We start from the raw sequence: 16,250 nt of genomic DNA on the forward strand, positions 1-16,250 counted from the left end.
TGGTCATTTTAGTGTCTGAAGGTGCCAGAGTGGGCACGGAAGGCATGAGAGGGTGCAGTAAATTACAAACAAGCAAAATAAACCCTAAGAGGATTTATCACCACGGGAGCAACTCCAGGCCAACTCTTGGGTTCAGAAAGAACGCCCAGTACGGCCCAGGCTTGCGGGCCGGACTTCTGCCCGGGGTTAACTTTCAGCCCCGGGGCGGCGGCGTGGCGCCAGAGGCAGTCCGAGGGAGGCGACCCCACGCTGCTGGCTCCTGCCCCGGGTGTGGGCAGGGGGCACGGTGCGACACAGGCGGAGGGGACTGGGCGCTTCTCGCCTGGGCACCAGGACTCGCGCCCCCTCCTCGGGGCCAGGCCAGCTCGGCCGCGGGCCGGGCGCCTCCCTGCGGCCCGAGCGCCGGCTCACCTGGTCGCGGGCGAAGGTGCCGCTCCGGAGCGAGGGCGCGGCCGGCGGGCGGGCCCGGGAGCGCGAAGAGGAGGGACCGGCGCGAGGGGCCGCCCCGCCCCCGATGATGCGGCGGCCGCCGACTGGCCCCCGCCTTGTCACTCACTCCTCACCATGGTTGCAGCACAAAGCAACAAGCCCCGGAGGCCGCTTCCTCCCTGAGGAGCGGCTCGGGCGGCCGGAGAAGGCGCAGGAGGAAGAGGCGGAGGAAGAGGAGGGGAATCGCCGCTCCCCAAACACTCTGCGAGGGGCTGTGCGCGGCGCTCGGCCCTCGGACGCCCGCCGCCGGGAGTCCGGACCTGGGCTGCCCGCGGCCCCTCTTCCCGCTCCCCCGCCCGCGCGGACGAGGAACAAAGTTGCGGAGAGCGCCTGGGCCGGAGGGCTGCAGCCCGGGCCGGCTGCTCTGGCCGCGGCGGCGCGGGCGCCGGGGCAGCTCCGCTGCGGGCGCGCTGATGGGGGCAGGCGGCGGCGGCGGAGCCCACGGCGGCGGCCCGAGCAGCAGAGGCGGCGGCGGCGGTGGCGCGGCGGCCCGAGGGGATGCAGCAGCAGTCGGGAGGGACGGCCGATCGCAGTAGACGGAGCCCAGGAGCGGCGGCGACGGCGGCCGAGGCGACCGGGCTTCGCAGCGCCCGTACCTGAGCGAGACCCACCCGGTCCGTCCTCGCGATCGGCGGCCGCGGCGCCCAAGTGCCCGAGGACTGGGGACGCGGGAGACCCGAGCGCTTCCCGGAGACCCCTGGGCGGCGGCGCGAGCCCCTGAGAGGAGGGGGCGACCCTCGGCGAAGCGGGGAGAGGAGGCTCCGCCTGCCTGCGGCCCTCCCCCTCCCCACTGCCACTCGTACCTCCCTAAAAATAACTCGGGCCTGCTGGGACCAGGAGGAGCCGCCACTGTCCCCCGAGTGGAGCCGGGGGAGGCGTGTCGAGCCAGGGCCCGGAGGGAGCCGACCGAGCGGCGAGGAGGAAGAGGAGGAGGAGGAAGGGGAGCGCCCCACGGCCGAGCGCGCCGCAGGCTCGGGGCCGCAGGGACACTCTCCGCCGCGGGCGCCGGTCGCGCCTGTCCTGCGCTCCGTGCCGCCGGGCCCCGCCGCGCCCCCCCCCCCCGCGGGCCCCGCTCCGCCGCCGCCGCGCGGTTTGGCTTATTAGCCTCGGGCGGGCGGAGCGCGCAGGGCGGAGGCAGCGGCTGCTCCGGGCTGGGAGGAGGCCGGCGAGGGTGCGGAGCGGCCCCGGCCCGGCCCGCGCGGGGAGATGGCGTCCTACGTGGATAACAGCTTCCGCCAAGCGGTGATGAAGAACCCCGCCGAGAGGACCCCCCAGGTGAGAACCGCCGCCGTCTGCATTTGGCCGCATTTGCATCTCGCAGACTGCGCCTTCCCCTGTCCTCCCCACACCCCTTTCCTGACACAGTTCACCCCGAGCACCCCACTTCTCCCATCAGGACCCCCAACTTTCGGCGGCATCCCACCTCTGAGTCTTTCTCTGGCCATCCCGCTTTTATTTTTCCCTGCCTTTGATATTCTCCTCCTTCATTCCCCTCCCCGTTGCTGACCTTCCCCCTGCGTTTGCCGGGCGGGGGATGTGTGTGTGTGTGTTGGGGGGGGGACACTCTAATTATCCTTCCCTGTCTCCCAGCCGTTGTCTGAACCTCAGGGGGTGGAGTGTCACCTCCCCGCAGCCAGCCGGTCTTGCCCCCTGACTGCAGGTCCCTTCCTCCCCTTGCATGTGACCCTTCTATCTTTAGAGTTCAGTGGTGTTTGCAAAGGTACAGGAGGAAACTTCTGTGCTGGTGCGAAAGACAAAATCCATGTTGGCCTTCCAAAGGAAAACATTGCGATGTTTGTATAGTTACTATTTTGCTTTTTTTGAAAAACGGATGTTGTTTTCCATTGATGGGGGAAAAAAAAAGTTGAATAGCAAGGCTAGTGCTTTTAGTTTAAATTGCAGACATAACTTTAGAGCAGGCATATTCAAATACACCATGGGAAGGGCACCCTGCGGATTCTTTTGGTGTTACACAACCGTGTCAAAATTAGATAAGTTTGTTAACCTTTATACATTTGTTTAGCTTCAGGCTTATTCTTAGTTCAAGTGGAGGAATTGCTGATGGGGTTGGATTTGGTCGTCTCAAGTTGGACTAGAGAGGGCAAAGTTTTATAAAAATGTGGTTTGATTTTCTTTGCTTTTAGTTGCTGACTGGATAATGACGCATATTCTTAAGCATTGGGTTGGTGACTACAGGGGATCCTGCTTGCCAACCCTCTTAAGACAAATAAGCCCTCCTGATCCTTGGGACCATCAGACATTTAGGACCTAATGCTTGGAAGAGTTGCTTTGCTTGTTAGGTGTTGGATGCCATCTGTTCAAATCCAAATGCTCTCGTTCTCTGACGTTGATTATTATTATTTAATGTGAGGAGAACAGAATAAAATAGAATCTTCCACTGGCTGCCTTTGGACAAGCCCCAAGAATGACACCTGGTACTGTTTTTGATTTTTCATTTTCCCTGATGGAGCTGTCACATCTGGGGCATTGTGGATAGGTCGCACATATTTATCGAATGTGTGGAAGACGGGCAGCAATTTTACAAGAAAACTTATTTCAGTGTGCCCAGAAAGTTTCTATTCTAAAAGACTATTTTTATCACAAACAAGGAATGTCCTGCTTTGATCTTGTCTTTCCCTTGGTGTTATACTGACTCTCCTGTGCCTTCCTCATCTGCTGTTTGTTTAAACCTGTCAGTTGAATCAGATTTCTTCTGCATCTGAAAATGCACGTTCCCAGTCTCAGTGTGAAGGAAAAGCAGATTTCAGTGAAATACTTCAGTACCTTTCGAAAATACTGTTTGAAGTGCCGAGAGAAATTACACATGCTTGGAATGTTAGATCCTGAGCAAGGTTGGTCAGAAAATGATGTCATGGGCCTTTGGTTTGATTAGTTAGAAGAATAGCAATGACAGAAACCTACTGTCAGGGATCACCAAATACTGGAAGAGACAAAACCTCTCCTGTGACAGTGTGGGGATTGTGCCAAATAAATGAACATTTAAATTTTCCTGTTCCCCTGCCAGTTGTGTGTAGAATGGGGTAAAAACGGATCCAACATAGAACTTGGCCTGAGTCAGAAGTTAAGTGGGCTGGTTACTACTAACACCACACGTGAAAGCTCCATTGACCATCTGAAGTCAGCACATTTACCCCACCAAACCTTCATAGAAGAAGTAAACGTAGAGAAACTTAACCAAACATTTTGAACATTCCTAAGTGTCAGCCCTATTAACTTTGATGTTCATTTGGTTATTACTAAATCAAACCCCCACGTTTAGTTGTTGTTTTAAAGAGAAAATAGTTTGAAATGTGAATGTTTTCATCTTTACCTGACTAGTCAGAAATAATGTCTTCTAAAAGTTTGAAATTTACTCAAAAGTAAAAAAAAAATTCTTTTGTAGAAGGTGCTTTTCATATTAGCAGTACTTTGTGAATGCAGCACTGGCAATTTTTCCCCATAGTCTTTTCTCATGAATGTAAGAGTTAGAATTTTGTAATATAAGAAAAGCAACCTTATTAAATAAGCTTGGTATCGTGAACAGAAGGATGTGAATTAGGAAAGTTTTGCTGTCCTGCATCCTTCTGTTTCTGAGGATAGATTTGATAAAGGAGTTTGTGTGATTCTTATTATAGGAAAAAAGAAAGCGTGAAAAGAATAGAGGAAAATATGTAAATTTTTTTGTTAAATTCAAGTTTTCTTTTTTTAAAATTCCTGCCAGCCCAGTTCCTCTCCCAAACTCTGTGAAGACATAGTTTTGTATTTAGTCAATCAATTGCCTACAGTTAACCCTAATGTCACTAATGTAACCAAAGAAGTTGGCTAGAAGCGAATCTGAGGTGAGAAGAGCCCCAGGAACTTTAATAAATTGGGACCTTTTCATGCCCATTTGGAAAATGGGAACTCTTTTTATTTAGACATGTCATTAGAGAGGGGAAATAGTGAGGAGAAATGCCAAAAGAAATTGTCATCTGAATTTTTAGCCAAATCATGCATATTCAGATTCAAGAGGCTGTCCTTGTTTCACCTGATATTGTGAGTATTCTTAGAGGAAGAAAAAAGTCTTCTTTAATTCAATGTGTGTCTCATATTGTCTGGAAACCTGGCTGAGTCCTAGTCAATGGGACACTGTATTCTAAATAACAAACCCCTTTGAAAATAATGAGCACTAAACATTCTATTGATATTTTCCTGGGCACCTCTTTTGAAAAACAGGACTCTTAAGTCATTGCTCTGTTTAACTATTTGGGTTTGTGTCCTTAATCACTTAAATGAGAAGCTTGGTCACCAAAGCAATTTGGTGAAGTAAAAGACATAATAAATTACAAACAGCTTTACCCCCCCAAGGCTTATACAATAAAATGATTTTTCTAAACCATTTTATTAACTTATTGAGTTCAGGCCCTTTGAAGTTGCTTCTGTAAAGCATTTAAGTGCATAATGTTTTTAGTTTTTCAGGTGAAACATGTATGGCAAAATTGTTTCTTCTTCTTTAAAGACCTAATTTAGTGTATTTGTAGACAGTTGTAAAAGTTACTTTAAAAAAATGGTATGTGTAAAATAACCCCCACCTCATCTCCTCCTAATTAATAATCTTACTTTGTCTGATAGCTTATACCTTGATTATGTTTTAGCTCATTTTTGTGCTCTAGTAATATTTGTTTCTTAAGTAGTTTTTGTTTGTAAAACAACTGAACTGTCTGTATGCAAATGTAAAAGCATGTCTTACAAAGAAATGATTGGCTACAAGCGTTTAGATTTCATAATAATGATATTTGCGTTTGTTGGTTAAAAATACATTTATAACTGAAATATTAATTTCAACTGTATTAGCATGTGACTTTAAACAAGTAAGGACCTAAATTTATGGTAAAAATTATTAACATTCTTTTGCAATATTAGTGGAAGCTTAGTTGCCTTCAAATAACCTTTTAAACATTTAGTAATTAACAGTTCCATAATTCACTTTGCATATCTTGGCTGAGGTTCAAAATGAAAATCTCTCCAACTGCAGTACTGTGTGCAGATACTAGTTTATAGTTTAATGCAGTCACAGTCTTTCCCCAACCCTGGAATTTCACAGAAAGTTAAAAAAAAAAAAAAAAAAAGACTGTGTTGTTGCTAACATTTTGCTTTTTTTCCGCTCAAGAAAGAACATAAAATAAAAATAAAACTAGTTAAAACCTTCTATCACTATTATTTAATCTTGCTGTCTCTAAGGAGGGATGCTCTATCACTCCCAAGCTCAGTCTTGAAATAAAATATTCATTGCTTCATAAGAAAACTTAGTAAGCCTTTTTTGTTTTTTAATTTTACTTTGGAGCTGAAAAAAAAACTTTATCTGGGTAGATTTTTGGGTGATTTAAACTATCAAAATCTGTCTTTCTTTGGTGATATTTGAAATTTAAATAGCATAGAGTTGTAGTGGGATATGCCTCAAATATAAATCTATTATCCGAAATAATGATCTGATAACCTTTTAGAAACACAGAGAGACTCTGCTTCTGCTTGACTCATATGAAAATTAACTTAAAAAATTTTTGTTTCTTATTTTATCAATTTTATACAGAAGTAGCTTTGATCTAGACTAAGGAGATATGGAGACTGTTGATAGTCAGTGGTCCCTTGATATCTGCATTTTATGGGATATTACTTCTCTTCACCCCATTTTTGGTAACCATTTTCTTATCTGTAAAGTGATGATTGCTTTCTGAGCTTGTTTTGCGGATTAAGTGAAAGCACATTAACTATTTAGTGCAAAGCATGGTGACAGTTCTTATTGTAGCACATTTTAATAAAATATTATTTATCAGGCGTTAGGAATTCAAAGATGATATGAGATGTGTGTCTGCAAGTAAATCACTCATCTATTTTATAAGTAGGCTGTAACACTGGTCCTATCCTATGACAACACTGAAGAGGATGTAGACTTTCTATATATGAATGTGTTTTGAGTTGTAGAGGAGTAGAAATTCACCCACCAGTGTGGACTAAGGGACATGAAGGATATTCCAGATTGACCTACTGTCGTATGAGTCTGGAATACACGTGTAGACCTTTCTTCAGTGTACTTGGAGCCAAGGGGGTGGCTAGGGGATGGACCCCACTGAGTGTAGAAGCTTGTGGTTTGGAGCAGAATGGGAAGAGACCAAGAGTTCTGTTAAGGTCTAACATTTATTCTCCAGGCTTGAGATAATTGGGAGCCTGAATTACACCGTGGAGATGGATTAGAAATACTGCAGGAGTAGAATCTGCTGGACAGGCCAGTTGAATGTGTGCACATCTATATCAACTACTCATTATGTTAAACTATGCTTGCATTATGCCAGTGCAGCCTGATCATGGCACGTGATGATGATAGGACATTTCCTAATTATATCAAAAAATTCAAGTTATTAAATATAATTTGCTTGACTTTTAAGATTTCTTACTTATACTATTTTTTCCCCTTAAACTTTAATATCTTCTACTGCATGTTCATTCTTGGAATCTGGTATGAAATATCTGATTTATCATGTAGTTATACTAAATGTAATAGTTTTTCTTAATCTGTAATGATAATGTGATTTTCAAGCATTCTGTCCTCTGGAAGAGCAAAAATGAATTTATTTATATAAAAACCTGAACTTGACTTGTGGTGATACAATGTGATGATTGTATTGAGTCTTTGAGAACAGTTTTCACTCCACTATACCATTTTTTGTTTAGATAGATTAATGTAGGTAAATTAGCAGAAGCAATTTATAGTACATGTAATTGATCTTTTGTAGCTTTATCAGAGCTAGAATATCTATAGTTAGTTAAAAAATCTGTTCAGTGATTATGTTAGTCTTTGTAGGGAGAAAAAAAGCTTATTGCCACATTATTTTGACTATTAGGATTTTTATCTTTTTAGGAAAGAAAAACCAACCTCTGGTCTCATCTGCTAATTAACCACTACTTACTGAACTGTAAAAAATATGTGTTTCTTGCTGTATTCAGGTGTTTCCTGTTCTCCTCCTGTCTGTGAAAGGATTTTTACCCTTGGTGAGGTGGTGGTGGGGTTAGTTTTTGTGGAGGGTAAAATTTAGCCCTTGCATTTTAAATTATCCTGCCTCCACCATTTCTGTGTTTTTACATCCGTTATGTATAAAAAGTGTTTTTAGGAGTTCATGTCAGTGACTTGAAGAGGAACTTTTTTTTGTCATTGGAACTAAATCCCTATTCCTCTTGCTATGGTTTCTCATTCCTTGCCTCCCACAGGTTGAAAATCATAGATTGTAGAGCTTTAGAACTTTTTAAATATTTAATATGAACTAAGTAAATTGAAATAAAAATTTATATTTTGCTCTCATTGGCAGTTGTCAAACCAACACTTCTCATAATATATGGCTCTTGACACCTTTTCTGGTCTTCTCTAGCCCATGGTATTTGTTTCTACCCAACATAAAAGCTAATAAAAGAAGAGATACAGAACAAGAATTAATCATTAGCTGGTCGTTCTGGGGAGGCCTGATAGTAACTTTCCTAGAAGCTAATAATCAGTGGATCTAAGAGGGTTTGGGTACTGTGGTGATTATCTTATTTCTCCTGAAATTTCATTCTGGAGTAAAGACTCTCCTATCTTAAAAAAAATTTTTAATGACTACTCTTAATTAGAAGCATTATCTTTTTAAAATAAAACTTTTAAGTTTGAGATAAATGTAGATTCATAAGCAATTGTAAGAAATAATGTAGAGAGATCCTGTGTATCCTTTATCCTGTTTCTCCTGTTACTATTATAATATTTTTTGTAAATATAGTGTAATATCACAACCAGGATGTTGACTTTGATATAGTCAAGATACAGAACAGTTCCAGCACCATGAAGGGTTCTTCTTGGTACCCCCCTCCTTTTTTTCAGCTACAATCACTGCCCCATTCCAATAGTGACAATGAAGAGAAATTTCTATAATAATGTGTATAAAATACAGACCAAAGATCATAAGGTCTTGGATGAGCAAGGGTTGTGATAGTACAACACATTTGGGATTTTTTTGGTCCTAATGGAAGTAATAAGGCTAGTCTTAGCCATCATGATCCCTCATGCAAAGAAATTACTTGACATTTGCCAATTGAAATTTTTTTTTTTTTAAACAAATCAGAAGGAAGTCTAATGAATACATTAATATATACAGAGGGGAGACCCAGCGGTCAAATCTGGGACAATTTGAGAAATCTGGGACAATTTGAGAAACAAAGTAAATAATGACAGTAACAGATTATAACCCTTAGGGAAGAAAATATCCATGAACCCATACTGATATAAGTAACTAAATGAATAAATAAACAAATGAGGGAGAAGAGATAACTCTTTGTTATAGCAGAATTCCAATTACAAAATGTAGAAGGAATGATGGAAATAGAAATTACCAGTAGGCAAACGCCACAGTAGTAATTGTTGCTAGCAAGGATCATCAGTGGATGCCAAAATTGGTGGATGAAAGTATGATGAGAAATACTGTTATATGTCACACCATCAAGATATTTTTATAATCTCAAAGTATCCCCCCCACAAGATTAATTAATTAATTATAAAGGGAAAATCAATACCATTGCAGTGAGGAAAACTGGCAACACCAGATTAACCAGATGATCAAAGTTAACATCACTAGTAAAAAGACATATCAATATCATGTGTCTCCTAATATGATGCACCGAGGAGGAGACATCTGTGGGTATGCTTACTTAAAAAAAAGTCAGTGTAAGTGGAGAAAACATTAGACTCACATTTGAAGACATTCTACAAATTAACTGGCCAGTACTCCCCAAAAGTCTTGAAGGTATGTAGAAATGCTGAAGAACTGTCATAGAGTGGAGAACACTAAGGAAATGTGACGTGGGACTCTGGAATTGATCCTGGATGAGAAAAAAGAGCACTATTAGGGCACCAGGTGACATTTGAATATTTAGATCATTTCACTCTGGTTATTTTAGATGTTAAGTTATTGGTAGTTTGAGGTTGCTGTGAGCTAGGCTGACGCCATGGCATTCACTGTAGCCCGGGCAACAGAGAGAGACTCTGTCTCAAAAAAAAAAAAAAAAAAAAGTTATTGGAATCCGGGTAAAGGTGATATGGGATCTTCCAACTATTTTTTCTTAAAATAACTTTAAAGTTATTTCAAAATTAAAAGTTAAAGAAAGGAAGAATAGCTTTTGGACTGTCTTTGTGACCCTGAGAAGGGGCTACCAAGTTATTTTTTAAAAAAATCTTTTTCGTGATTAATGATTTAATGAAGAGCCCAGTACCTTTCAGCTAAATATTTCTGTATGCATTGGGCTATTAGTAAAATGGTTGAAGCAATATATTAGTTAGGAAAAAGTTTAAAATTCACATACACATAATAGCTCATAAATAAGTGGATGAGAAGAACTAGAACAATAACTTGTAACTGTTTATTCACCTTTATTCCTACTTGGATTTTGTTGATATTTTCAAGATGGAATGCTTTTATCAGGTTTTGAATATTTCATGAGTCTGAACTTAAACTAGAATATTTGTTACAAGAAAAAAATATAGGAAATAGAATGTTCCATGTATATTAAGCAAAATAGAAAAGAGATTGTGGTAGTAACTTAAGTCAATTTCAGTGAAATTTAAGTTGTAGACCCCCCTTTTCATTTCCTGTGAACTTGAAAATTCTTTAAATTCTTTTGGTGGGAGTGAGGGGGTGGAAGGGAGGGAAGGAGTGGCAAGGGTGTGTTTAAAAGTCTAGTCAGGGATGCTATTGTAGCTGTGGATAATAGTGAAATCTAAACTCAGTACGTGCAATACTTTGATTTAGACTTTTTAAGGATTTTATTAGGATCCAAGAAGAAAATAACAAGAACTTCTTTAAAAATCAAATTAAGGCAAAAATCTCTACGAATCTTTTTTCCCCCGTCATATATATGCCTTTGCATTTAGATTATAAAGTCATTCCCCCACCTTCCTTACCTCTTTTTTTTTTTGGTGGTGGTAAATACTGGAGAATACATGCTGTTTTTGTATATTATGTACTTTTTTCTAGATCTGACACTGGTGTAGGAAGATTGGATTAAAAATATGGGACCTCACATTTGAGATAACTGTAAATCAAACATAAGCAGGACAGTATTTACTGTTTTCGGTAATAAAGACATAAATTGTTTTCTGTATTTAAAGAGATTTTTTTTCTATGTTTGATGTTTTTAATACTAAGTTGCATTTGAGGGCATAAATGAAAAAGAAGAGCTGGCCAGGTTTTGAAGTAACTAAAATCTTATAAAATAAAAAAGTGTATTTATGTATAAGTCTAGAGTAAACCTATTTAACATTCATCCAGTTCTTTATATAGTAACTATTTGAATTCTGCAAGGCAATACATTTCTGATTTTTTTCTCTAAGCTACCTTATGTAGTCTTGAAAACTCCATTTTCTTTTAAGCATACTCAGATTTATTGGGGAATGCTTGGTCAAGTTGTTAAAAGTATTTGGCTATCGATCTAAGTTGTATCTTTTTGTTACTGTATTAAGAAACTACTTCATCAAATTGATACATTTCCAAACAAATAGAAATGAGTCTTAGAAACTCATGAGTTTAAATAATTGAAATCAGTATTAGAAAATGTCAAGAATTGAGGTAGGGAAGAAATTGACAGCATTTCAGTTTGTTTCTAATCTTCATCCATATCTGATTCTCCTTCCACCTTCTATTTTTGTGGCGCTGAAAGATTCAATAGCAAGTTTAGGGGCATACATTTTCTGCATGTCTGTTCTTTGAATTTGGGATACCACAAACTTCATTTAGATCCAGACGGTGTACCCAAAAGTTCTTTATTCCCAAATGTGAACCTCCAAACCTAAGTGTCGTCTGAGACTTAAGTTAGAGTTGGTGGGAATTCCTGTCTAGATTCTATTTTCTCTGGTACGGTTTAAATCTACATCACACAGAAAAAACTCGGCGGGATTTCACTTTAAAAGTCTTTGTTTCCTCTTTGTATATTTTTGGATGATTGTTTTCCTTTGCAGTTATAAATTAATATCTTTACTTTCTAATCATATTCACAAACTAGTTATTTTGAGTTTATTTAGTGTATTTCCTTCATATAACTTAGCGGTTGTGATCCTGGCTTTGGTTTCAAACACACTGTTTTGTGGCCTTGGGCAGGTTACTTAACCTTAGTGGGTCTCAGGCTTTTGGATGTCATAGACTGTTAAAATTTCATGATACAGTGGGGCATTGACATTGGTTTGTAACCTATTTACCAAGGAAGCATGTTAAAATAAACATAAATTTGCTAGCCATTATTCTCATTTAAGAAAGAACATTTACTATCATAAGAATAGGAAGGTTGTAATCTCAGAATAAATAAATTTAGTTTTGTTTTGCCATATTATTCTGATTTTGTCAATGATGAAAAATTTACCATGGGTAGGTATTACCAACCTCATGGATGTGAAGATTAAATACATTAATGTATAATAACACAGGTTCTTAACACAGTCTCTGACATGGAATATTTAATAAATATTTGCTCTTGTTATTGCTATATTTCTAATAGTTGTTCCTCATTACTCTCTGATCTTACTTTTCCCTATAGATAACTTTCCATCTTTAGTATATCTAATGACTAATTCACCAAAGTGATTTATAACATAAGTTGATTTGATAGACTTGACTCATAGCATAGATTGTATTAGAATTGCATTAGTTTGCAGGTTGCCAAAAACTGCACATACACAGGCTTGACAATATGGGCTTATTTTTCTCACACAGTAAGAAATCTAAAGGTAGGCAGGGCAGGGTTGGGTTGGTGCAGATACTTAAGGATGTCATTTAAGGAAGCTGGCTCAGTCTTCTATTTAGCAAGTGATTTTAGTCTTCAAAGTCACAAGATGGTAGTTGCACCATCAAGCAGGAAAGAAACAGAGAGGTTGAAAATCCTTTTCTTGGTAAGGGTTTTGTCTTTGTGTTTAAGGAAACTCCTCTCTAGGTACTTAATATTGGCCCAGGCTGTGTCACATGGCTACTCTTGGCTGCAAAGGGAGGCTGGAAATGTTGAGTGTTTTGCTGTTAAGTTTCTATAGTATAGAAAGGCAGGAAAGAAAGGGATTAAGATTAATAGGTGCTGTGTGCTGATAGTATTTGTCCAATTTACTTTGCACAGGACATAGATGATTGTAGTAAGTTTATGCAGTGATTCTCAGGAGACCTCTCTGATGGTCTTATTGAATTATAGAGTTAAAATAGCCACAGTAATGGAATATAGATATATTCAACTGTTTGGTTTTCTTATTAAGTGTATGATTATTAATTTGTTGAACTCAATCTCATATTACAGATAGAGATAAAAATACTGGTTTGTATTATATATAAATATTTGTGTATAAAATAGCGCATGTAACTTTTAAGTGTAATTATTTCTATGGTAACTGGGCTCTAAACATCCCATCTATTGATTTAAAATTTAAAAATAGTGGTGTGTGATATTTTCTAAATCAATTCCTTTGCTTCAAATTTATTTTTTAAATTCTAGAAATTTTAGTTCTTTTTTTTTGGTGCTCCATTTGTATATATGTATTGATATTTCTGCTTGTTTTAATGCTCCGTTGTATTTCTGGGACTTTAAGGTTTCAATTTGTCATTCCTCCCAAAAGCTGAATCATCACTTTTTATAAATATATATTTGTATATAAAATATATGTAAAAGATAGCTGTTTAAATAGTCTTCTGTACTTGTTAGATTCATACTTATATCATGAACTTATATCTTTAAGAATAATCGTTTCATATTGAATGTTATACAGGACTAGCTTTGATACTAAAACTTTAAGTATGTATTGTATCCTGCCTTAAAGCAACAGATATGTGTTTAGTTATGGGCTTTTTCTGATAGCATTGAAGATTTATATAGATCAACTGCTCTTAATGTTGTGTGGTGGGGTCAGTTGAACAATTTGCTATTAGAAGCTAATGGCTAGAAATGTTATTGGTAAGACTTGGGAGCATTTGTCATCTTTAAATATTCTATGTTTTTTATGAATTATTTGCTTTGATGGGGGTGTAACATGTGCCTAAGTTAGTTAGAGTCTTAGGACCCTGTCTTCATTTAAAACGGGTTAACTTGCGCTATGTTTATCAGCTCCATTAGACTGAAAGCTTGTTGGGCTGGGACTTTAAAGTCGTCTTTAAAGCTCAGTACTTGACATAATGCTTAGTATAGACTTGGAGCTGATAAATGTTTGATGACTTGATCTTGCTTTTCTGAGAGTTTGAGACTTGGTGGTATGGGGCAAAAAATATAGTTGACCCTTGAACAACACGGGTTTGAGCTATGCAGATCCACTTATACACAGCTTTTTAAAAAGTAAATAGATCAGAAAATTTTTTGGAGAGTTGTGACAATTTAAAAAAACTTGCAGATGAAATGTGTAGCCTAGAAATATTAAAAAAAATAAGAAAGTTAGCTATGTCATGAACACAGAAAAATGTACATAGATGCTAGTCTGTTTTATCATTTAGTACAATAAAATATACACAAATCTATTATAAAAAGTTAAAATTTATCAAAACTCACACATGCAAACACATACATGGTGCCAAAGTTTTGAGAAAGGTAAACAAATGTAAAGATGCAGCATGAAATCATAACTGCATAAAATTAACTGTAGTGCATACTGTACTATAATAATTTCGTTGCCACCTCCTGTTGGTATTGTGGTGAGCTCAGTGTTGCGAGTATCTGCTTAGAATGCCATGTGACGCTAATCATCTCTGTGTGAGCAGTTCCTCTGCCACTAAATTGCATATCACAATAAAAGGTGATCTTTGGACATTCTCATGTATTCTGCATCATTTTTAGGGCCGGACTGTAAACCTTGAATAACACCATGGGAGCTATATGAAATGCCACTAGTGACGCTGGAAGTGCCCCAAGGAAGCAGAGAAAAGTCATGACGTTACAGGAGAAAGTTGAATCGATATGTACTGTAGATTGAGGTCTGCAGCTGTGGTTGCCCATCACTTCAGACAGATGATTTATCTCAGATGACATCAACTTATGATATTGATAAATATAGTAAATGTATTTTTTCTTCCTTATGTTTAAATAACACTTTGTTTTCTGTAGCTTATTGTAAGAATACAGTATATAATAATACATTTAACATACAGAATATGTTAAGTGTTTATGTTATCTGTAAGGCTTACAGTCAATAGGCTTTTAAGTATTAAAAACTTAGTAGTTAAGTTTTTGAGGAGTCAAAAGTTATATGAAGAGTTTCAACTGTGTGACCCTCACATTGTTCAAGACTCAGCTGTATTTAGAAAGTTACCTGCTTGATGGGGTAAATTTACTTACGAGTCTTAGCAAGATTGTTTTTGGCTTTTGGGATGGAATGTTTAATTATTAATAGATATTTCTCTTTTGGTATGTTGAAAGTGTTAATTCCCTCATACTTTGCGTATATTCTATGAAAACCATCTTGCTGTCTGCCCTGGTGGTTATAAAAATTTGTGTTCTACTGTCTTCTGGTTGGCTTAGCAGCTCGAAATGTTTGATCATGCCAGGTTAAAAATTTCTGATCTGTCTGATGTGTTGTAGGGAATCCTTGGAGGCTTTTGACTGCAACCCTAAGAGTCAGGGTAGTCCCTAAAGACAAATAATTTAGTCTTGAAGGGATGAATGGGGAAGTGGTAGAGGACAGCTGAGGCTTTTGCAATGCCTGAGGCATGCCCTTCAACTAGACTGTGTACTTTAGACCAGAACACTACATTGAGATAGGTAAGAAACACGACCCAATGAGACTGAATTGAAGCAGACAAATTTGGGAGGAAGAGGAACCAGCGATGGCTCAGGATGGATGATACCTTGAAATTAATGACTGTATTTTTTTTCTTTTTTGTGATTCTGAATAATCGATTGTGGTGTGAGGGACAGAACATGTTGAGTATTTCGTATTATTATGAGTATGGTAAGAATAATATCTTTAAGTTACCCGCTGGCTGTGGAAGGTAAGGATAAAGAGAATGAGGAAAGTTTCATTGTCAGGAAGACTAAAGGGAAGTTTGAAGTGTGTGTGTTGGGTATGGATTCTTATCGTTCTACTCTTTTTTTTTCTTTTTCTTTTGGTTAAATATATTAAATTTTTCTTTCCTGGATTGTCTCTTGGGCTCTTGATGAGAACTTCCAACTAGTGTCAGTTCTCAAGGATTTAATGTCTTCTATAATTACAAGCCTGTACTCTTTTTTGCTGAAGACATATCTTTAACTCAAAGAGGAATGAAAAGGGGGGAACTCACTCCAGCCTACTTTGACTGTTAATTTAAAAACAGCTAAAACAAAGCTCTTTTGTCTATCTCAGTTATTTTTTCTTCCTAAATATAGCCAATCAAGGACTAGGACTTTTAGTAACTCTAGTAAGTATTTCTTAGTGACCTTTAGAAATATACTGAGGGGGGAAAATGAAATTTTATTCTACATATATTATTAACATAACTTTATAAAACTTCTTAAAGATACTAGGTATAATACATATTTATATTGTTCATCTGTTAATGTTCATCCAGTATAGTTTTTATGAATCATACACTTTTGCTCATAGGAAGGATGTATTTTTGTATAAATTGTTGTCTTCAGTTTTCCAGCTTAACTTTCTTGGAACTGTTGTCTTTGTTTAGGTTTTCTAGAAATCTAGAATTAGATGAGAGGTTTTAATACAGCTTCCTGAATCAAGCTTTCATTATTAAAAACAAACGCACAACTATGAATTTTTTAAACCT

The 16,250-nt window shown here is 39.0% G+C and overlaps 1 protein-coding gene across 7 annotated transcripts in view; it reads left to right on the forward strand.

Moving 5' to 3' along the window:
- The first annotated feature begins 609 nt into the window (after nucleotides 1-609).
- RAPGEF2 (Rap guanine nucleotide exchange factor 2) overlaps nucleotides 610-16,250 on the forward strand; it is a 239,177-nt gene continuing 223,536 nt past the window's right edge. For 3 of the 7 annotated variants that reach the window (XM_045552190.1, XM_045552196.1, XM_045552195.1), the window contains exon 1: nucleotides 1,606-1,764. In XM_045552190.1, coding sequence (XP_045408146.1) covers nucleotides 1,696-1,764 — 69 coding nt within the window. In that variant the 5' untranslated portion in view covers nucleotides 1,606-1,695. Of the gene's footprint in view, nucleotides 1,765-16,250 lie in introns of all 7 variants that reach the window. The other 4 variants (XM_045552193.1, XM_045552194.1, XM_045552192.1 and 1 more) reach the window with 2 other exon arrangements.

Source organism: Lemur catta, chromosome 5 (genome assembly GCF_020740605.2).
Source record: "Lemur catta isolate mLemCat1 chromosome 5, mLemCat1.pri, whole genome shotgun sequence".
Classification (NCBI taxonomy): domain Eukaryota; kingdom Metazoa; phylum Chordata; class Mammalia; order Primates; family Lemuridae; genus Lemur; species Lemur catta.